This window comes from Nicotiana sylvestris, chromosome 2 (genome assembly GCF_000393655.2).
Source record: "Nicotiana sylvestris chromosome 2, ASM39365v2, whole genome shotgun sequence".
Taxonomy (NCBI): domain Eukaryota; kingdom Viridiplantae; phylum Streptophyta; class Magnoliopsida; order Solanales; family Solanaceae; genus Nicotiana; species Nicotiana sylvestris.
The window spans coordinates 50,263,350-50,286,861 of NC_091058.1; the positions used below are offsets into that span (position 1 = coordinate 50,263,350).

General features: G+C 40.2%; 1 protein-coding gene across 1 annotated transcript in view; it reads left to right on the top strand.

Annotated features, from left to right (window-relative positions):
• LOC138884903 (uncharacterized) overlaps positions 1 to 19,342 on the top strand; it is a 32,460-nt gene extending 13,118 nt beyond the window's left edge. Inside the window, exon 2 of the mRNA XM_070165767.1 lies at positions 19,199 to 19,342. Coding sequence (XP_070021868.1) covers positions 19,199 to 19,342 — 144 coding nt within the window. The remainder of the gene's footprint in view (positions 1 to 19,198) is intronic.
• Positions 19,343 to 23,512: the final 4,170 nt, after the last annotated feature.

Genomic DNA, 23,512 nt, shown 5'->3' on the forward strand with positions numbered 1-23,512 from the left:
AATATGAAGTTTCACAACTTACAACTTGCCTCAACAGAAACCATGACCTTGCAACTCAACACCAAAAGTCAACAACAAGATATTTCAAGGATAGCCATTTCAAGTAAAGAACTCCACAGTTAAACAATGAATACGGAATCAAGAAAGCAAGTATTTCAACTAAGCATGTAATACAAGTTGCAAATAGGAGGTAAGACAAGTAGACATGTGAAATTAGACTAAATATGATGACTATAACATGCTAAAGTAACTCAAATTAAGGCATGAAAAGGAAACTACGTAGCTAAAATGAAATTTCAACATTTAGCCCATGTACGCACTCGTCACCTTGCGTACATGGCCTTCACATATAACAAATTATCACAACAGCACAAATTCCTAAGGCGGGTTTCCCCCACATAAGGTTAGACAAGTCACTTACCTCAAACCACGCTCAATCAATCAATCAATTAGAAGGCCTTTTCCTCGATTTTCCAACTCCAAACGGCTCGAATCTATCCAAAATAATTTCATACTATAAATATAATTATATGGAACTAATTTAAATAATGAAATAATGACTTTTAGCAAAGAATTAAAAAATTGCCCCAAAAGGTCACCTCGGGACCGGGTCTCGGAACCAGACCAAAATTACAAAAATCGAATACCCATTCGATATCGAGTCCACCCATAAAAAAATTACACAAATCCGATACCAAAATCTCGCTCAAATCCCCAAAATTCGACCTAAGAAGTTTCCTCTAATTTTTCCCAATTTTCAACCTAAATCCCTAATTAAATAATTAAATCAATGATGAATTAAGGGAATTTAATCAAAAACGAGTTAAGAACTCTTACCCCAACAATCCCTATGAAAATCCCTCAAAATTTTGCCTCAAACCGAGCTCTCAAGTCTAAATGGTGAAAAATAACATAAACCCTCGATTTTGAAACTTAAATCTGCTGCCCAGATATTCGTTGTTCGCGAACGGAGAAATTGCCTCACGTTCGCAAAGCAAAAAATGCTACCGGCCAATTTTTCCTCTTACTGAACGCGAGGGTCCACTCGCAAATGCAGTGGTCAAAGTTCTCCAGCTTCGCGATCGTGAATCCCTTCTTGCGAATGCGTAGACCAACGCATGAGATCCCCCCCCCAGTCTGCCTCTCTTCTTCGCGAACGGTGCCCTTCTTTGCGAATGCGAAAGACAATTATCACCTACCTCATAGGTACCTTTCGCGAATGCGGGATCTCTTTTACAAATGCGGTGAAGGAAACCAGACATCAGCTTCAGCAATCCCTACATGATCCGAAATACACCGAACAAGGTCGAATTTCACCCGAGGCCCCCGGGACCTCAACCAAACATACCAAGAAGTCCTAAATCATCATATGAATACGATGGAAGCGTCAAATCACATCAAACAATATTAAATCACGAATCATGTATCGATTCAAACATAAGACCTTATGAACTTCAGAATTTCCAAAACTAATGTTGATTCATACCATAACAACTCCGATTGATACCAAATTTTGTACATAAGTCATAATTGACATTACGGACCTATTACAACTTCCAGAATCGGGAATCGACCCCGATATCAAAAAGTTCACTCACGGTCAAACCTTCTAAAACCTTCCAACTTTTCAACTTTCACCAATTAACACCGAAACGACCTACCGACCTTCAAATCATCATCCGAACACTCTCCTAAGACTAAAATCACCATATGGAGCTATTGGAATCATAAAAATCCTAGGTCGTCTTCACACAATTCAAACTACGATCAACTCCTACGACTTACACTTCTATTTTAGGGACTAAGTGTTCTATGAAACTCTCCCGAACCCAGCACCAAGCACCCCGGTAAGTCACGTAACCATAAAATAAAATAGAGGGAGCAATAAACAGGCAATCAAGGCTAATACTCTCAAAACGACCGGCCGTGTCGTTACAATAATGCATCCACTATATAATGTAATTGGGTTTTAATAAAATTCAGTTTTCGGATATGAATTTTCGATTGTTTGTTTGAGATGTTCATATATAAGCTTTTTCTTTATTGTTTCGATTTATTTGTATCATTTTATAACATTTAATTACATGTTTGTTATTCGGCGTTTTGAGTCTATCTTCTCTTTCTCAAAAGAGCTTTTTCTCGAGCATACTATCTACTCTAATTATTATTTTTTTGACGATTTAGGTTGATATGTAATTTTTTAGTTGATTCATTCTTCTGGTGTTGATGTAATGTAAAAGCACCTTAGGTTTTGAGTTTTGACTTACCTCGGAAGTGTTGATGCTTTATTTTATGTCAATTTTCGATTAAATTGATTGATTAACTATATATGTTTATTAAACGCTAAGCTTGCAAGACCGTTTTTTAATTTCCTAATGTTCATTCAATAAAGATTTAATGACTTAGATGCAAAATTTCAAATGCTAACCGAACTATGAAATTTGAGAATCATGATCCCTTGAGTCTGTATCGGTTTGGTTTATTTGCATCATTTTATAATATCTAATTACATGTTTGTGATACTTAACAATGTCCTTTTTGAGATCTGTAAAGACTAAAGTTAAATAAAAATTTCTTTACCTAGCAAAACTTAATTTACGTTTTACGATAAGGAACTAATGATCGTCATGGTACTGTTAATTAACTAAAATTAATGATGAAAAAAACTGAATTGACCTATAAAATATGAGAATCATGATTCATTGAGTAAGTATCGTTTTTGTTTATCTATATCATTTTAGAACATCTAATTACATGTAGAGTATTATTAATAATTAAGCTTAGAACCAAAAGCTTCAGACGACATAACCAAAGTTCAAACTTTTGAAAATCACTATTCATTGAGTTTATTTGAATTCAAGCATGTTTCTCTATTTCTTGATGTTCAAGCAATGAAATTTGTTTTTATTTTTAATTTTTGTTTTAACCTGTGTAGGCTTAGTATAGCTAGTTCATAGTGTATAAATAGTAAAATTTTGATGAAATGTTGCATTGATGAATTGTTAGTATAGTTGGACAAACTCAGCATATGCAGTCGACATGGATGAAATGTGCCTTAATAGAACAGAGTAGATGTAAAGATCATTCGGTCGACTCTAATTGATGCTTGTTGTTACGTTAGTTTTCAGTTTAGTTTGACTGATTAACTGTACAATTATGATTTCGTTTAGTAAATTTTGACGAACTATTAGTATATTCGGCAGGATCGGGTCAATAAAATCGATGGTCTAAAGCTAAAAGTGTAATAGGATACCATTAGTTTTTAATAAGTTCACTTATATTTTCATTTAAACTCCGCGTTTCTATGTTTTTGAGAAGCAAAAATATAAATTAATCTTTGTAAGAATTAATTCCTTCAAAAAATCTTCTAATGAGAAATATAGACAGTTATTCAGAAAATTTAATTAAAATTGGAAAAGTGAAGTCGTCAATAAAATAAAAAACATGTATGCGAAGAAGGAAAAACAACTACCAATGGGTAGTTAATGTCACGACCCAATTCTATAATTGGCCGTGATGGCGCCTAATGCCGCCACTAGGCAAGCCAACTTGTTACAACCCAAATTCTCCCTTCGTGAATTTGTCATGACGGCACCTAGTCTCTACGGCTAGGTAAGCCTAAAACTTCCGGAAAAATAAAATGGAAGCATAAAAGCTAACAACTAGCAAGAAATTTTTAAAAAGCAATTAAGTTGCCGCTCGGCATATACAATAATCACTCTCGAAATGTACACAACTATCCCAAGACCTGGAACACCGTGAATTACAAACTACAGAATAAAAATAGTGTCTCTATACTCCAGAGTCTAACAAAAAGGAAATACAGGAAGTGTTTAACATCGAAAAGAGTAGAAAGGGACTCCGAGGTCTGCGGACGCGACAGATATACCTTGAAGTCTCCAAAGCTATCTTGACTCACTGATAATGCGGCTGGTAAGAGGTACCTGGATCTGCCCACAAAAAACATATGCAGGGAAGGGCATGAGTACACCACAACGATACCCAGTAAGTGTCAAGCCTAACCTCGATCGAGTAGTGACGAGGTAAGGTCGGGTTCCTATTGGTATATATATATATATATATAATAAAACAAGATAGAATGAAAAACCGCAGTAAAATAAAGACGGAAATTTAACAAGAATGAAATCATAGAAGATAATAGCTCAGTACCCAGAGATAACAATAGGGGATCTCCCGAGATACCGTCTCGTACTCTCAAACATAAATGTACAGGGGGATCTCCTGGAATACTGTTCCGTAGTTCCAAAGTAAATATGCAGAATAGGGGGATCTCCCGAAATACCGTTCCGTATTCCCAACGTAAATATACAGCAGGGGGATCTCCCGGAATACCATTCCGTAGTCCCAAAGTAAATATGCAGCTCAACCAACGGAAATAATAGTTACAGAAAGAAAACCTACAGTTTAGACTAAGTCCAAGTCAAGGAAAAGCAGGAAATTCACTAAACATGTTGCACAGAGTTCATATAAACATTCAAGGCAAGTAGACATGTTATTCTAAGCTAACAGGACATTATACATGCTGATATAACTCAAATAAGAATGAAAACAGGTTATTACTTAGCAGAAATCGAGTTTGTTTTATAACAATTAGCCCGTATACGTACTCGTCACTTCACGTACACGACACTCACATATAAAAAATATTACCAAATCCTTAGGGGTGTTCCCCCACAGAAGGTTAGGCAAGCCTCTTACCTCGAACCAAGCTAAATCAATCAGTCACAATACCTTTCCCACGAATATCCGGCTCCGAGTGGCCCAAATATAGCCAAAATTAATTACATAATATAAATATAACTACAAGGAACTAATCTAGCTAATTAAATCAAAGCTAAAGCAAGAAATTAGAAAAATCACCCTAAAAGCCTCCTCGACCCCCCGTCTCAGAATCGGGTAGAAGTCATAAAATACGAACATTCATTCACTCAGGAGTCTAACCATACAATAATTACTCGAATCCAACCTCAAATCCCAAAACTCGAAATTTTTGTTATGAAGTTTCTACCATTTCCCCCCAAATTTTTAACTCAAAACCCTAATTAAATGATGAATTTAACCATAGATTAGTGGGATATAACCATAAAGAAGTTAATTATCATTACCCACAAGCTTCTTCTGAAAATCCCTCGAAATTTTGCCTTAATCTGAGCTTTCTAGGTCCAAAAATGGAGAATGAAATTAAACCCTTGCACTTAGCCCTTTTTCTACCTAGCGATCTCGCACATGCGGGCCAAGAATCACACCTGCAACGCCGCACCTACAGAATTTCCATCGCATGTGAGGAAATGACTTAAGTCCCCTAGGTCCGCATCAGCGAAAGGAGAGTCGCACCTGCGGATGCGCTCCTGCGACCAAGGAGCCACACCTACAACCACACCGCTCCCGCGCAACTTCCCTTTGCAGAAGCGGCCTCGCTTTTGCGTGAACCACTCTGCACCTACAAACCCACCATGGGCTGCCCAAATCCGCTTCTGTGCTACCTCTCTTACACGTGCGATCTTGCACCTGCGGTCTCCCCACCGCAGGTGCGAAAACACCAGAACTCAGATAGCTTCAGCAATAACACAATTCCAACTTTTGATCCGTTAAGCACCCGAAACTCACCCGAGGCCCCCGGGACCTCGATCAAACAATCCTAAAATACCATATGAGCTTAGTCGAGTCCTCAAATCACATCAAACAATGCAAAAATCACGAATTACTCTCCAATTCAAAATTAAAAAACTTGAAACTTTAAATTTCTACTAACGATGCTGAAACCTATCAAACCACGTCTGAATGACCTCAAATTTTACACACAAGTCATATTCAACATTACTGACCTACTCCAACTTTCATAATCGGATTCCGACCCCAATATCAAAAAGTCCACTACCAGTCCAAATCTCCACATATTCGACTTTCACCATTTCTAGCCTAAATCAGCTACAAACCTCCAAAACACAATCTGGACACGCCCCTAATCCCAAAATCACCCAACAGAGCTAACAAAATCGATGGAACTTCATTCCAGAGTCGTCTTCAAACAGTTCCGACTACGGTCCAAATTCTAAGACTTAAGCCTCCGTTTAGGGACTAAGTGTCCCAAACACTCAAAAAAACCAAAATGAAACCTCCCAGCAAGTCACAATAGCAGAAATAGATACGGGGGAAGCTGTTAATAGGGGATCGGGCTATAACTCTCAAAACGACCGGCTGGGTCGTTACACAACTGTGTACTAGCCGTGTGATTTCCTCTTTTTAATAATTTTTTCCAAGTAATTAAACTTTCCATAAATTAAAAGAATTGAGAAATAATGGATTTAAAATAAATAACATGATAGCAATTGAGTGCAATCATAATCATAGAATAAAAACCAAAAAACACAAGTCTACTAGTGTGTGCCAAGACCTGGTGTCATAAGTATATGAGCATCTAGTAGAATATACAAAAGAATACTAGTCTACTGTCCAAAGAGAAATAGACAGAAAAATACAATCAAAAGAAAGATTCTGGCTGCTGCAGATTGGGCTCAGAAGGAAGCTCACCGTGAAGCCTCAAGTAGTAATCAAGTGTGTGCGCCGGACTGATATCCAAATGTACCTGCCTCAGATCCTGTATATTTAAGTGCAAAAGTGTAGCATGAGTACATAAACAACATGTACGCAGTAAGTATCTAGTCTAACCGCGAAGAAGTAGTGACGAGGGGTCGACTTCGACACTTACTATGGGCCAACAATATAATAATGTGAAATTCTAATTAAACATGATAGATATAAATGAAAATAGAACTCAGAGTACGAAATAAATAAACAATCCTTTTTCCGTTAGCAAGAACTGAATAATTCCCTCATTTAAACATGAAAGTTCTCATCCAATGAAATAAATATCAAGTATAAAGGGGACTTTCAGTATTGTTACGTACGAATTATACCGAGGACGTACGACCCGATCCAAATATACATATACATATATTGTGTGCACTGCCGAGGGTCGAATGGCACGAACCATAAATGCATCTATTAACCTGTCGAGGTGAACGACCCGCTGCCATGAGAGTAGTGGAAAAGTGACCCCGCTCGCGGAATATACTTGCGACGCGGTTAAATATAAATTTCTCAAGTTATCATAACATCCCCCAATTCTTTTCAAAATAAATAAATTCAACTTGAAACTTTTAAAAATCTGAAAATCCTAAACCTCAGCTCTATTCATGACAATTAACAAACATAATCAAATAACGGGGTCCACAAAGCATGGTGTAGGCCTAAAACTACCCGGACATAAGCATAAATAGTAGCTACGTATGGACTCTCGTCACCTCATACGTACCTAGCCCCCACAAATAGAAGTACATATTAATTAAGTTCACCTATGGGGTTAATTCCCTCTTACAAGGTTAGGAAAGAGACTTACCTTGTCTCAAGGCCTACTTTCCGGTCCAAAGTTGTGCTCAAAACCTTCAATCCGGTGTCGAACAAACCAAAACTAATCAAATTGTACATAAATTAATCAATATATATTCAAAAGTTCATATTCCAACTATTGTAATGATTACCTAACCCTAAATGTAAAATTCCTAAAATTTACTCCTGGGCTTACGTACCCAGATTCGGAAAATTTTCAAAGAAAGTTGTTACCCATAACCTCATGAACTCAAATATACGATTTTTATAAAATTTCATATCAAATTTCGTGGTTAAATCTCATTTTTATCAAAAACCTAGGTTTTCACCTAAACTCATAATTTTCACTAATTTACATTTTATATTCTACCCATAAACTATGTATTTAACTCACATTGTGAAGAAACTACTTACCTCAAAGTGCTAAGTGAAATCCCCTCTCTAAGAGCTCCAAGAATCACCCAGCAATGGAAGAAAATGAGCCAAAATAGCCTAAGTCTTGTTTTTTGAAATGCTTTTGCCCAAGTGTGCCTTCTTCGCGATCGCGGAAGTAGCCTCGCGATTGCGAGGGCAAATGGCTTACGCCCAGGAAATTTACCCTTCGCGAACACGACAGGAGCCTTGCAAACTCAGAGGCTCGCTTGGCCTACCCCACGCGAATGCGAGGGCTTCTTCGCGAATGCGAAGAATGATCAGCAGCCACCCAGCTCAGCCTCCTTTACGCGAACACGAGCCAGATCACGCGAACTCGAAGGCTAGAGGACCAAGACCTCCGTGAACGCGGTCCTGCTCACGCGAATGCGAAGGGCAAAAGCCCCAGCCCACAGTGCCCCAAATCCTTCATCACTAACGCGAAGGTCTGACCCGTTCGCGAAGAAGGAAACCAGAAGCAGAAATCTGGTGTGTTTCAACTTAATTTCGGGCTGTCCAAAACGCACCCGAGCCCCTCGGGACCCTGTCCAACTACTCTAACAAGTCTATAAACATAATACGGACTTTTTAGAACTCTAAAAACTCGTAAAACAACAACAACAAAACCAAGAATCATACCCCAAAACCAAATTGGATCAAACTATGAACTTAAAGTTTCTAAATCGCTACGACCGCGCCGAATCATACTTAGACTACTCGGAATGATGTCAAATTTTATGTGCAAGTCTTAATTGACATTGCGGAACTATTTCCGATCTCGAAATTCCATTTGGACCTTGATATCACCAAAATATACTCCAAAATAAATTTAAAGAACTTCAAAAACCTTCAAAGAACTAATTTTCACTATTAGGCGCCAAAATACTCCCGAGTCATCCAAAATCCGATACGAACATATGCTCAAGTTCGAAATCATCATACGAACTTATTGGAACCATCAAATCCTGATTCCGAGATCGTTTGTTCAAAATATTAACCGAAGTCAAACTTGACTTTTTTAGCCAACCTTAAGGAACCAAGTGTTCTGATTTCAACGCGAACCCTTCCAAATCCCGAACTAACCATCCCCGCAAATTATAAAATAGTAAAAGTACATACGGAAAGTATTATTTAAGGGAATGAGGTTATAGATAGCAAAACGACCGATCGGGTCATTACAGGTAAATTACAAATTAACGAGAGGTGGAAACTTTAATGTACTTACTCATTTGATCAGCCTCAACCAAATCGAGAAAAAAAAATTAAAACCTTGTATTTATGTTAATTATAAAATTTTATATTATCTATACTATTATATAAAGAACGAAACTCAATACAAAAATCTTTCATTATTGTAATGTGTATGTTGGATAAAACTGTAATTGCAACTTATAACTAAAAACTTAATTATTTGACCTTTTTATTTAATACATAAAAATTTACTAGAAAGAAAATAATCTTCTTTTTAAAAAGACATTTAAAATTTTTATTATTTCCTTGTATGATTATAGCATTAGGAATGTAGTAAATTTTCTTTTCACAATTTTAATTAATTGCTTGAAATTTTCAAGTTTTAACTTGGACTAATGTTTTAGAACTTTAAATTAAACTACTCAAATATTTATATCTACCTAAAAGGTTTTTGACAATAACAGCCAAGGTGGTGTATTTACACAAATGACTAACTTGGATGAACAAATGGATCACTTAATCACACTTTTTTTTTTTTTAAAATTGTCACGACGCAAACTCGACTCGTTGTGATGGCGCATATCATGGAACTAGGCTAGCCTAAACTCAATAATCCAACACTGCAAAAATATTTTAAACAATAAATATGGAAGCGACAATTCATTAAGGAACATTTATGAAAACATAATAAAATTCAAATTAAGATACAACTGCCCAAAACCAGGGTGTCACTGAGTACATGAGCGTCTAGAGGAGAACATAGTCTATTACAATGTTTAAAGGAACAAACTGAAATACATCTGGAGATAAGAAGGAGAGTCAAGGCCTGCGAACACTGTGCAGATACCTCGATATTCTCCTAAAGCCTGAAGCCTCGAGCAACGATTGCCAATAGGACCAAAATGGCCTGAATCTGCACACAAGGTGCAGGGGTAACGTGAGTACACCAACTCAGTAAGTAACGAGTCTAAACTGTGGACTGAAAGGTAGTGACGAACTCAACCGCAACAGAAATAATAGAAATGAACGTGCAGAAATGTAGGCATACTTTCAATTTAATAGGCAGCTAAAACAGTAAAATAGAGCAGATACGGACAAGGTAAAGAATAAAACTCTGTTACATCTACATACCAATGCACATGTTATATGTGATGCACCACACTGAATATCTCATGTGCTCACAACCTCAAATGCTTGTCTACTCAGTACTGTATATGGCTCATACGGCCTAGGAAAGATCCATCCCGGATTATATACATCTTTTACAGCAGTCAATCAATACTTAGAAAGGCCAATCCAGCCCTATGGAGAAGATCCATATCCAATTAATAATAATAATAATAACATTACAGCCACTCAGTACTGTATATGGCTCATACGACCGAGGGAAGATCCATCCCGAAATATATACATCACTGACCATCAGTCTCCTGTACTGAGGACATAGGCCAATCTAGCCTCATGGAGAAGATCCATCTCCAAATAAAAATATCAGTTGTACTCACTGGAGGGTGTGTACAGACTCCGGAGGGGCTCCTTCAGCCCAAGAAATATCACAAATTAATACAACTGCTACGGCGTGCAGCCCGATCCCATTACAACCACTCATAATCAGGCCCCCGGCCTCACTCAGTCATCACTCTCCAGTCTCACCCACGGGCTCACAATGTCATAAAACTAGCTCGGAAAAATGATACGATGTGCCAATAAATAATAACTGAGACTGAAATAAGATATGAAAGGCATGAATATGACTAAGTACCGAATATCAATGGAATCAATGAGATGACAGCAAGAAACGACCACTAAGGGTCCCAAAAGTATCGACGTAAAGCCCTAACATGATATCTAGCATGGTTTACAACTCATTACTTTATCACATAATGGAAACACGGATATCAACAAGAAAGAGTCACTAAACGGTTCCATGGAATGAACCAGGTCACGATTCTCACGGTGCACGCCCGCACGCCCGTCACTTGGCATGTGCGTCACCTCAATACTAACCACATAACACGTAATTCGGGGTTTCGAACCCTCAGGACCAAGTTTAAAAGCATTACTTACCTCAAATCAAGCATAAATCCTACTCCGCGATGGCTTTGCCTCTCAAATCGGCCTCCAAGCGTCCCGAATCTAGCCACAAGAAACACAATACGATCAATATAGTCTAAAGGAACCAATTTCACAAGAAAAATAATAAATAATAACCAAAATCCAAAATTGGCTCAAACCCGGCCCTTGGGCCCACATCTCGGAATCCGAAAAAAGTTATAAAACTCGAAAGCCCATTCACTCACTAGTCTAACTATACCAAATTTATCAAAATTCGACCTCATGTGGTCAATCAAATCCCCAAAATTCACTCTCCAATCCTCAAGGCCTAAATCCCCAAATTTCTAGCTCAAATCCCTAATTAGATGATGAATAAAGCCATGGATTCATGAAATTTATACCATTATGGGTTAGAATCATTTACCCCAACGTTGCTCCTTGAAATCCTTCAAAAAATTGCCTCTCTCTCGAGTTCCTCACGTCCAAAATAGAAAATGGAGAACAAAACCTCGAGCTGAGGTTTTTCTGCCCAGCTAAACCGCACCTGCGGTCCTAGTTCCTCACCTGTGGAACTGCATCTACGAGCAAAGCTCTGCTTCTGTGGAGATTCATTAAAAAGGTTGGCTCGTTGTCACGACCCATATTTTTTACCCTCGGGAGTCGTGATGGCGCCTACTTGTAGAAGCTAGGCAAGCCACGAAATATAGGAATTCTAACTCTTTCATTTTTAATCCTTTTAACAACTTGAATTAACAAAAAATCAACAATTTAAAGATTAACGATAACAAAATAAGCGGAAGACTTAACAGCTAAAAACGATCAAAATCAGTACTACAATATCAAAATACTCCTCTACCCAGAATCTGGTGTCACAATATTCACAGACTGTCTATGAATACTACATACAAATGTCTGAAAAAGGAAATACAGTCTGTCTCAGATACAAGTGAAAACAGAACATATAACTAGATAGAAGAGAACGTCGGGCCTGCGAACGCCTACAAGACTACCTCGGGATCTCTGGGTGGACTGAAAGCTGGCTCCCCAAGTGCTACTGTCCCAGTGCTGCTCCGGTATCTGCATAGAGTGCAGAGTGTAGCATCAGCACAACCGACCCCATGTGTTGGTAAGTGCCTGGCCTAACTCCGGCGCGGTAGTGACGAGGCTAGGACCAAACTCCAGATAAACCTGTGCAATTATATAATATACGGCGGAAAATAAACATGAATAAACAGTTTAAATGGAAGGGGGTACATGCTTTGAGGAACACATCAAATCCAGTAGAAACAAAGAAAAGTATGAGAGAAACAATTCAAAATCTACAACAAAGCAATAGTAACATTGTTGCGGCACACAACCTGATCCATTTATAACATTGTTTCGGCGTGCAACCGGATCCAATATAACATTGTTGCGGCGTACAACCCAATCCAATATAACATTGTTGCGGCGTGCAACACGATCCAATATAACATTGTTGCAGCGTGCAACTCGATCCAATATATATAACATTGTTGCGGCGTTCAACCCGATCCAATATATTTAACATTGTTGCGGCGTGCAACCTGATCCAATATATTTATATACCTTAAACTCAACCACACCACGAGTCCCGGCAAGGGATCAACAATAAACTACACTATTCCGGCAAGGGAATTCAACAATAAAAGTATCTACGTCCCGGCAAGGGAGAATCATCTATAACCAATCTTAACTCATCTCCTACTCAGCTCAATTAACACCAATACTCAATGATAAATAAATTCCACGAAAATAAACTAAATCCTTGCTTAATATCGAGAATCACCAATTAAAGCATCTGTAGTATCATTTAAGAACACAACAACTATCAATTTAAGACTCACGGTCATGCTCGACACCAACATATAGATACTCGTCACCATGCCTATACGTCGTATTCAACAAGAAGCAATTAGCAAATAGGACACAACTACTAATCCCTCAAGCTAAGGTTAGACCGAACACTTACCTCGAACTTCCACGACCAACTCAAGCCTCAAACACCGTCTTTCCTTTCGAATTCGGTTCCAAATCAATTGTATCTAGACATAATTGACTTAATAAGATCAATAAATGCTAAACAATCCAATTCCAATACTTAATTATAGCTTTCTAATCATTCGTCCCAAAAATCCAAAAATTGACCCTGGGCCCGCTTAGTCAAAACACGAGGTTCGGACCAAAACCCGATCACCCATTCACCCACGAGCTCGAATAAATAATTAGTTCTAAAATTCGACCCCAAAACGAGGTCTAAATCACAATTAATCAAAAAGCCCTAAATCTACCAAAATCCCTAATTTTCTATGCTTAAGAACATGATTTAAGCCTAGAAATCTAATTGGTGTTAATGAAAATTGAAGAAAATGAGTCTAAGATTACATACCTATGAATTGGTGGTGAAATCCCCTTTAAATAATTGCCCAATTTGGAGTTAAGATGAAGAAGTTATGAGTTTTGGTGTAAATCCCGTAATGGCTACTGTTCTTGTCTTTTAAAATAACTGGGCGAAATTACTCATTGCGTTCGCGATGGGTTAGGCCTGCTAGGCCTTCGCGTTCGCTGAAGTCGGCTCATGTTCGCGGAAGTCGGCTCACGTTCGCGGAGAAGTGACCCCTCGAGCCTTCGCGTTCGCGTGTATGTGGTTGCATTCGCGTAGGTTTAATGCCCCACCCCTTCCCAGGCTCAAATAGCCTTCGCGTTCGCGTGGCCAGGACTGCGTTTGCGAAGGGAAGACCCACCAAGGCTTCGTGTTTGCGACCTGGGTTACGCGTTCGTGTAGAAGGAATTTTCCTTCAGCACAATTAACACATCGCGTTCGCGAGGGTCCTCCTGCGAACGCAAAGAAGGAGATATCAGAATACCAACATCTGAAAACCTGCAACATTTTAAGAGTTTAAAACCTTCCGAAACACATCCGAAACTCACCCGAGCCCTCGGGGATCCAAACCAAACATACGTACTAACTCAAAAACACCATATGAACTTATCTGTGCGATTAAATCGCCAATTTAACCTCATTAATAACTAATTAAACCTCAAATCAATGAAATATTCCAAAACTTCTTAAAGCACCAAACTTTGCATTTACGGTCCGAATCACGTCAAACGGATTCCGTTTCTTACCAAACTTCACAAAGTTATCTTAAATCACATATAAGACCTGTACTGGGTGTCGGAACCAAAATACGGGCCCGATACCAACATTTTCTAATCAAATTTCATTTCAAATTCCTTTAAACAATTTTAGAAAAGAATTTTCTTTTAAAAAATTCATTTCTCGGGCTTGGGACCTCGGAATTCGATTCTGGGCATACGCCCAAGTCCCATATTTTCCTACGGACCCTCTGGGACCGTCAAATCACGGGTCCGGGCCCCTTTACCCAAAAAGTTGATCGAAGTCAAATTTATTCATTTTACAGTCAAAACTTATCATTTTTCATAGATTTTCATATTTAGGCTTTCCGGCTACGCACCCGGACTGCGCACATAAATCGAGGTGATGCTAAATGAGCTTTTCAAGGCCTCGGAACACAGAATTCAATTTAAAAGAAAGTGATGACCTCATCACATTCTCCACCTCTAAAACAACTGTTTGTCCTCGAACGGACATAAGAAGGAAGTACCTGAGTCGGGGAAAAGATAGGGATAACGGCTCCATATATCGGACTCGGACTCCCAGGTCGATGCCTCAGGAGGCTGACCTGTCCACTAAACACGAACAGAAGGAAAACTCTTCGATCTCAACTGATGAACATGCCAGTCTAGAATAGCCATCGGCTCCTCCTCATAAGACAAGTCCTTGTCCAACTAGACAATGCTAAAATCTAACACGTGGAATGGATCGTCGTGATACTTCCAAAGCATGGACACATGAAACACTGGATGCACGGATGATAAGCTCGGCGGCAATGCAAGTCTATAAGCCACCTCTCTCACTCGATCAAGAATATCAAACGGACCAATGAACTTAGGGCTAAGCTTTCCCTTCTTCCCAAATCTCATCACACCCTTCATAGGCGATACTCGGAGCTATACCCGCTCACCGACCATGAATGCCAAATCACGAACCTTGCGATCTACATAAATCTTTTACCTGGACTGAGCTATACGAAGCCTATCCTAGATAATCTTGACTTTGTCCAAGGCCTCCTGAACTAGATTCGTACCCAACAACCGAGCCTCTCCCAGCTCAAACCATCCAACCAGGGACCGACACCGCCTACCATATAAAGCCTCATAAGGAGCCATCTGGATACTCGATTGGTAGATATTGTTGTAGGCAAACTCTGCTAAAGGCAAAAACTGATCCCACGAGCCTCCAAATTCAATAATACAAGCTCGGAGCATATCTTCCAAAATCTGAATAGTCCGCTCGGACTGCCCATCCGTCTAGGGATGAAATGTTTTGCTCAAATCAACCCTAGTGCCCAACTCTTGCTGAACTGCTCTCCAGAAGTGCGAGGTAAACTACGTACCTTGGTCCGAAATGATAGACACAGGCACACCATAAAGACGAACAATATCCCGGATATAGATCTCAACTAACCTCTTGGATGAATATGAGACTGCCACAAGCATGAAATGCGCTGACTTGGTCAGCCTATCAACAATGACCCATACTGCATCGAACTTCCTCTAAGTCTATGGGAGTCCAACAACGAAATCCATAGTGACCCGTTGATCACAGCCTACTCCGCACTACTAATTAAGTAGCGAGAGAGGGTCGGAGCAGCTTTTACCCGATTTAGGGTCAGGATCGATATCCACAGAGAGCTAAAATTTGGAATCGAGTATTTATCTAGTGTAGGATTGCGTATGTGTTCCAAATTACACTTCTAATCATTTTTGGGGTTTTTGATTTCCTTCTACTATTATCAAAATACAAATTGCAAATGAAACTAGATTAAGCTAAGAGTTAAATGCTACGGGTTGTTCAAATGGCTTAAAAGGCACTAGGGTAGTGACTTCCACCTAGGTGGTCAATTGAAGGGTACTTGAGTCTAAAGCACGGTTGACATATTTGGGGAGTATGATATAACCGTTGCACGACTTTACCCACTCTATACCTCTCGGTGGTGATTTTGCCGGAATTGACTTTCTCAAGACCAATTGGGTATGCAAATTTGCACAAGCAACTAGGGTTCAAATCGGGTAATACTCTCTCGAGGTTTAACCCTTTAATTGGGGCTATCAATCTCTTGAGTACGCCCCAATTCCTTGTTGGGCCAATTTCGGAGACTTAGGCTCTCTTTCTCAAGAAGAGCCCAAGTCAACTAAACACAAACTAGTGTTTGCAACCACTAATTCAACAATTAACCATGAAATTGGCCCAAATATCAAACACACATAGTCAATTTAGCCCTAAAATACAAGACCCATTAATTACCCACGCTAGGGTTGAGCCACAACCTAGATTATGGGTCTAGCTACTAATAATTGAAGAAGAAAAGCAAGAAATAGATGAAGAACAACTCATATTAATTAATTGCTAAGCTAAACAATAATATCAATGTTGAAAAGTAGCTAAAATTGCCCAAAATGGCTAAAAACTTCGAACCCACAAATGCAGCTGAGTTACAAAACTATCTAATGCCCTAAAAATGGGAAAATAAGCTATTTATACTAAGCTAAAAAATCTGGACAAAAATACCCCTTCGGGGTTAGTGCGGACCGCACAAAATGGACTGCGGCCGTACTAGGGCTTTTGCCTTCAAAATCCAACTCTCTGAACTCGGGCAATGCAGACCGCACAGAATGGACTGCGGCCATGGAGGCTTCTAGTGCGGTCCGCACATAATGGAATGCGGACCGCATTGGCTTGAAACTATGAATCTGGTAACTCTCTGATCTTGGATTCTACGGACCACACTAAATCGAGTGCGGTCGCATTGATCCTAGTGCGGACTGCACAAAACTTAGTGTGACCGCATTGCCTTTTATCCTGAATACATGCTCTCTAAACCTCCTTGTGCGGACCGCACAGAATGGTGTGCGGCCGCACTGGGCTTGTTTTGCCTGAGCTTTGTCTTGACATGGCACTTGTGCAAGTTTCACTCTTTTTGAGCTGATCGTTGACATCTTGTCACTTTGTCGATCAAACCTGCAATCAAGCACAACTTGTGAGCCGTTCGGGACTATTTGTATGAATTTCTAATCAAAACATAAGCAAGAAGGAGTATAAAATGCATCAAAATCCCTAGTTATCAACTCCCCCAATCTTAAGCTTTTGCTTGTTCTCAAGCATACAAAATAAGACCCACCCCTTAAGGGAAATCACAAGAAAATTTCAGCTCTCCTACAGTAACCTCATCTAGAATCAATTGGGACTAACAATTACCCTCAATACAAATGAATCATTAACAACTTTTACTCTTTGAAACTCCATGGATTAAGTGCGACACAAGAGCATCAAGAGTTGACTCAACACATCAAAGAACTCTTTCTACTACTTTGGTCATTATGGAACCCAAACTCACATATCCTCAACTCTCCCTAAGCAAACCTTACCTTTAGAATAGTGGCACTCAAAACGAAGTTAATGGAAGTTCACTCATCTCTCTCAAGAAAAAGTCACAAGTCCGGCTCTAGGTACCATATGTTTGCCCCTTATGTGAGTATCCATTAATGTAAGTTTCATTCAACTCAAGATTATGTAGGGCTTTTGTGGATACATTGTGAAGGCTTTTGGTTCAGGGTAGGAAATGTTTTGATCTAAGTAGGTTCCATATTCCCTTAAGCACTTTTTTTGTTTCTTTTGGCACACATTCACTTGACTCTTTGAGTCATTTCACTTCTTTCTAAGGGATTAGAGAGACACCTTGTCACTCTTTCTTATGCGTTTCAAACCTCTTCTCCTTTTTCAACTTTTCACACCATTCATTCATTGCTTTTCTTGAATCCCTTTTTATTCTTTTTCATATTGAACATTCTGTTTGCCATTTTGCTTTTCTTTCTTTTTCATTGCCTTTCCTTTTCTTCATTTTTGTTCCTTTTTACCATTTTGTTGCAATCCTCATCTCTCCCCCCAAACTTATACTTTTTCCATGTGCTAAAGAAAATATTGGGTGCCAAGAGAGGGTATCTTTCAGAATGGGTATAGGCTTGTATCATGGTTCTTGAAGGAAAAAGGTCTAAGGCTCAAAAGGGTTGACTAAGGATCTTTTCATTGGTAGGTTATGGATGTGTTCAACTATCATTTGGAATCAAGGAGAGCCTATAATCATATCTCAAGTCAAAATTCACTTAGGATTTCGCCTCAACAAACATTCAGGGCAAGTTCTAGACCAATAGATCGGGACTTGGACTTACAATACGATTACTCACCACACAAGCTCTGGGATTGATAAAGACACAGAGTCGGGGACCCACAATGACCTTAGATAAGATTTGAGCACACAATAGGCCTGAAAAACTACTTGATGATTATCGGTCAACACAAGAGTCTCAAGGTCACGACTTTCACCATCATAAACACAACAAATTATTTTTGACCATAAGATCAAAGGCAAATGTACTAGGCCCAAGTGAAGCCTTTTTTTATGCACCCTTAACTACTAACTACTAAAAACAAAATGAAATACGAACTCAAACCCTTAAGAAGGTTGTTACGCCATCCATCATTGGGAAGAGCCACCCGGTTCACACAACACTCCACCTTTGAAAAGAACCGTGGCATTAAGAAAACCAAAGACTTATTGCAAACTTTCAAAACAAGAAGCTACGAATCACAAATAAGAAGCTAATAACGAAAAATTTGTGGAAAGTAGAATGAATATATACAAGAGGGGATTTGAATATACAATAGATGGGATGAATATGTACAATGTAACGTAACTTTATATACAGACCCAAAGCTAAATAAAAGTGCGATAAATGTAAAAAAATATTAAAATTATATACAACCGAAAGATGAAAAATCAAGAAAGCATAAAAAATGTCAAATATATACAATCATCCGAATGTAGGGCCTACCCTCTCAAATGAAAGCTGGCATTGTCCCCAATGCCAACTAGACTAAATAAGCACAAAAATGAATGAGAAAAGGATATAGAAACTCCCTATGGCCCGTCTGTCTGCTTGGGCTCATGAGTGGTCCTTGGCTCCGCAGTATACTCGGGAACCGCAGACTGGTTCCCTGTGGCCTACTACTCTGCTGTTGCTGGGACCTGGGCCTGGACTTGGACAGGCTCCAGAGGTGGTGCACCCTGTGGCTGACTGGAGGATGTCTCATGTAGGTCTACCAGCTGGATGATTGCATCGTCTGCTCTGGGAATCATCCTCTTCCTCTTGGGAGGCCTCTAGGACTGCTCTGGCTGGGAATAAGCTGCGGGTACTGGGTCCTGGAGCAATAAATCTAAAGGCAGCTGGTCTGCCTTCATTCTGTCAACATCCGCTCTCAGCTCTTTCACGAACTCCTTGGAGGCCTGTGTCTTCCTCAACTTCTTGTGCTCCCTATCAATCTCCTTGAGAGCCTTGCTATGTGAATCAACTACATCAGTAAGCACCTTTTGAGTGTCGAGGATTTTCATCTGGTTGTCTAAAATCTATTTGAGAGCATCCTCTATCGACTGGGGAACCTGTGGGGGTGGAGGTGCCGACTGAGCCTCTACCGTGGTAGTGAGGGTGGACAACTTGGATGATGTCGTCTGCATCCAGTTGTTGATACTAAGAAGTGACTGGCTCAGTCAGTGGGTAGTTATTGGATGTACACGGGAGGATGGAATCTCCGGGTTCGCTGAGGTGGATGGACCAAGAGGGATAGCAGTGGAAGTAGAGGCAGGCTCAGCAGGAGTCACTACCACAACTGGCTCTTCAGACTGTCCAGTTGGAGCAGTAACTGTACTCTTGAAGTTTTTGCTTTTGGGGTTGTCATCCTCCTGCACGTTGTACCAAGAAAAATGGGTCTTCGCTTTGACTTTGATGTCGAAAGGCCTCTTTTCCACTTTCATATCCCGAAAGTACATAGTGAGAAAACTAGGGAAAGGGTAGTTTCTGTCATGCTTAGCACCCACAATTGTAATTATTCTCGAAATCACATTCCCCACATTTATTGGGTACCCCACCATGATCGACACCACCAAAACTGCCCAGTGAAGAGGAAGGGAGTTGTCATGTGTCATGGGTTCCAACCTGCTACATACAAATGTCTCTTACCCCCGTGCCTCAATATTAAAAATACGTCGCAAAATCTTGTCGCCCGCAGTCAACCAATCAGGGGTGGTACCCGAGATAGTCAAATACTGTGCCAACCATGGGCAGACCTCCTCGCCCAATTCCATCTTCGCCATTTATTGGGACTCATCCTCCTCATCAAAGCTGAGGTAATCATTGATTGTGTTCCCATCAAACAACACCTTCAAGTTTCGCACCTTGGTCACCTTGGTACACTTTTTGATGTGGGCAATGTTGGTGTAGAATTCCTTGACCAAGTGCTAATTGGCGTCCACACAGTCCCCAAAAAAATGTTCCTATCCGACTCTCTCCCTAAACTGTCTCCTCACATTGGGGTTGTGAGGTAGCAAGTCTCTATCTATGTAGCTCCTCTCCGGGATCAACTTCCCCACCGGCCACCATTCCCTGAATTTGTGGTACGCTACCTCACTAACAAACCGGTCTTGCCACACTTCCGATTTCCTAGTTCTAGCAATGCCCCACACCTGTGGTTCACCTCCTTCTCCTACTTCTTCTTCTCCCCCTACTTCCTCGTCATCACCTACTGCACCCTCTCCAGATAATGAAGTTGTGGGAGAGGTGGAGTATTCCCCACTACCTTCACCTGAGCCCTCAGACGACCCAGAAGAAATGTTCACTGACGCTTGAGCTGTGGGGGATGCTGGAGGTGTATCTCTTAGCTTATGCCTCTCTGGCCAGTCAGGGATGTGAGTTGGTACTAAGTCTGAAGATATCTCCCGGGAAGGCTTGTACTCCCTCCCTGACATGTCAATTGCTCTTCCAACAGCTCTAATAAATTTTTTGTGTTTTTAATGTTTTGCCAGGCTTGGGGAGTGAGTTTTATCATCTTCTGTTTCCCTCCCCGGGAGAATTCTCCTCTGCCCGGTTGCTTAGATCCTTTACCTCGTTGTTTTATCATTGTCTGCAAACACAATCTAAGTGAACTTGTTAGTATCAATGGCAATAGTCAAGAAACAGAATTGCAGAACAGAAGAAAAAAATTGCAGACATGTTGCAGAAGTCACATAGTGCGGACCGCACAAAATGGTGTGCGGCCGCACCGGTCAATGTGGACCGCACAAAATGGCCATGCAGTCCGCATAGAGGTGGGGTTAGACTACCCACTATCTGTATCCAAGCAGTGCGGATCGCACAAAATGTAGTGCGGCCACACAGGGAGCAATACGGTCCGCACAAAATATAGTCCGGCTGCATTCCCTTAGATTAATCTTTTAGAACAATAAGTAGTGCGGTCCGCACAAAATGGTACTGCGGACCGCACAGGGGCACCACGAACAACATAGAAACGACCGCGGTCCGCACTGAGTGCCCAGCTGTGGCACTATGTTAGGGTTTACGAGATTTTGATTTTTAGTCCAATTTTTGCATCAAAGTAAGTCCCTAAGTGATTGCCCATTGATTGTAAATACCTAAGCCTACTTTAACTAAGGAATTAACTACCCTAACTAAATCTATGAGGAAAATATGGGAAGAAGAGAAATAAAAGCTAAGTAAAACAAAAAGGAAAAGAAAATAACAAAATTAAAGCAATCAAATAGAAGTGGAGTTACCAGATGTGAGATTAACAGGTGATTAATAAGTCCTAGCAGGTAGTTACGAGCAGACGATATGATGAACAATGTCTATATGAGGTTTGAGAGTCAGAGGATCAAAAAGTTTGAACGTAGGACCTCAGGGACTATTTATAGAAAAAGCCCTGGGGCCCAGTCTTACCAATCAGTGCGTACCACACAAAATGGACCACGGTCCACACTAAAGTGCCTTTTTTAAGTCTACCCAGGCAACCCACTGCGGTTCGCACAAAATGGACTACGGCCATAGTAGGCTACCGTGGACCGCACAAAATGTAGTGCGGCCGTAGTGGCAAACTTCAGAGAGGTGGTCATTTCACCAGTCACCAGTGTGGTTCGCACAGAATGTATTACGTCCGCATTGACAACTTCAGAGACCTGAGCACTTTTTTCCACTATGTCTTGCACTGCATCAACACTACCCTGTAACATCTCACAACCAGTTAGCCCAAAAATCAATCCTACACTACAATTGAAAATCAAATAAAAACAAGAAGAAAAACACATGGGTTGCCTCCCAAGAAGCGCCCGATTTAACGCCACGGCACAACACAGGTTACCATCACATCATTTAAAATGAAGAAGTGCCACCACGTGGCTGTTATCAATTTTTCCAAGATAATGCTTGACCCAGTGCCCATTAACTCTGAAAACTTCACTATTTTTGTTCTTTAAATTAAGAGCACCAAATGGGGTCACACACACCACTTCAAAAGGTCCACTCCATTTTGACTTGAGCTTTCCTGGAAACAGACGTAACCGGGAGTTGAACAAGAGAACCAAATCACCTACTTTGAACTCCTTTCCACGAGCATATTTATCATGAAGGTACTTCATCTTGTCCTTATACAAGGACGAACTGGAGTAGGCATGGAATCTGAATTCATCAAGTTCGTTAAGCTGCTCCACATGAAGATTGGCTGCAACATCTCACTCAAGATTTAGCTTCCTCAAAGCCCACATGGCCTTGCACTCTAACTCAATAGGTAGATGGCAAGATTTTCCAAACACCAACTGATACAGAGACATACCAATCGGAGTCTTGTAAGCAGTCCTATAAGCCCATAGAGCGTCATCCAACTTCTTTGACCAATCGGTCCTATTTGCATTCATTGTCTTTGACAATATGCTTTTGATTTCCCTGTTGGAGACTTCAACTTTACCATTTGCTTGAGGATGATAGGGAGTAGAAACTTTGTGATTGACACCATACTTTGAAAGCAAAGTGTCGAAAGCTCTATTGCATAAATGAGACCCCCCATCACTTATGATTGCACGAGGAGTACCGAACTTTGTAAAAATGCTCTTCTTGAGAAATGCAACAACACTCCGGGCCTCATTTTTGGGCAAAACCACGGCTTCAACCCACTTTGAAACATAGTCAACCGCCACAAGAATATAAGTGTTCCCACAAGAGATAACAAATGGGCCCATGAAATCAATTCCCCATACATCAAAAATATCAACCTCATGGATGGTATTGAGAGGCATATCATCTTTCTTCGAAATTCCACCCGCTCTTTGGCATTCATCGCATCTCTTCACAAAATCACCCACAACTTTGAACAAAGTTGGCCAATAAAATCCACAACTAAGAACTTTAGAAACCATCCTCGCCCTGCCATGATGGCCACCATAGGGAGAGGAATGCCAAGCCT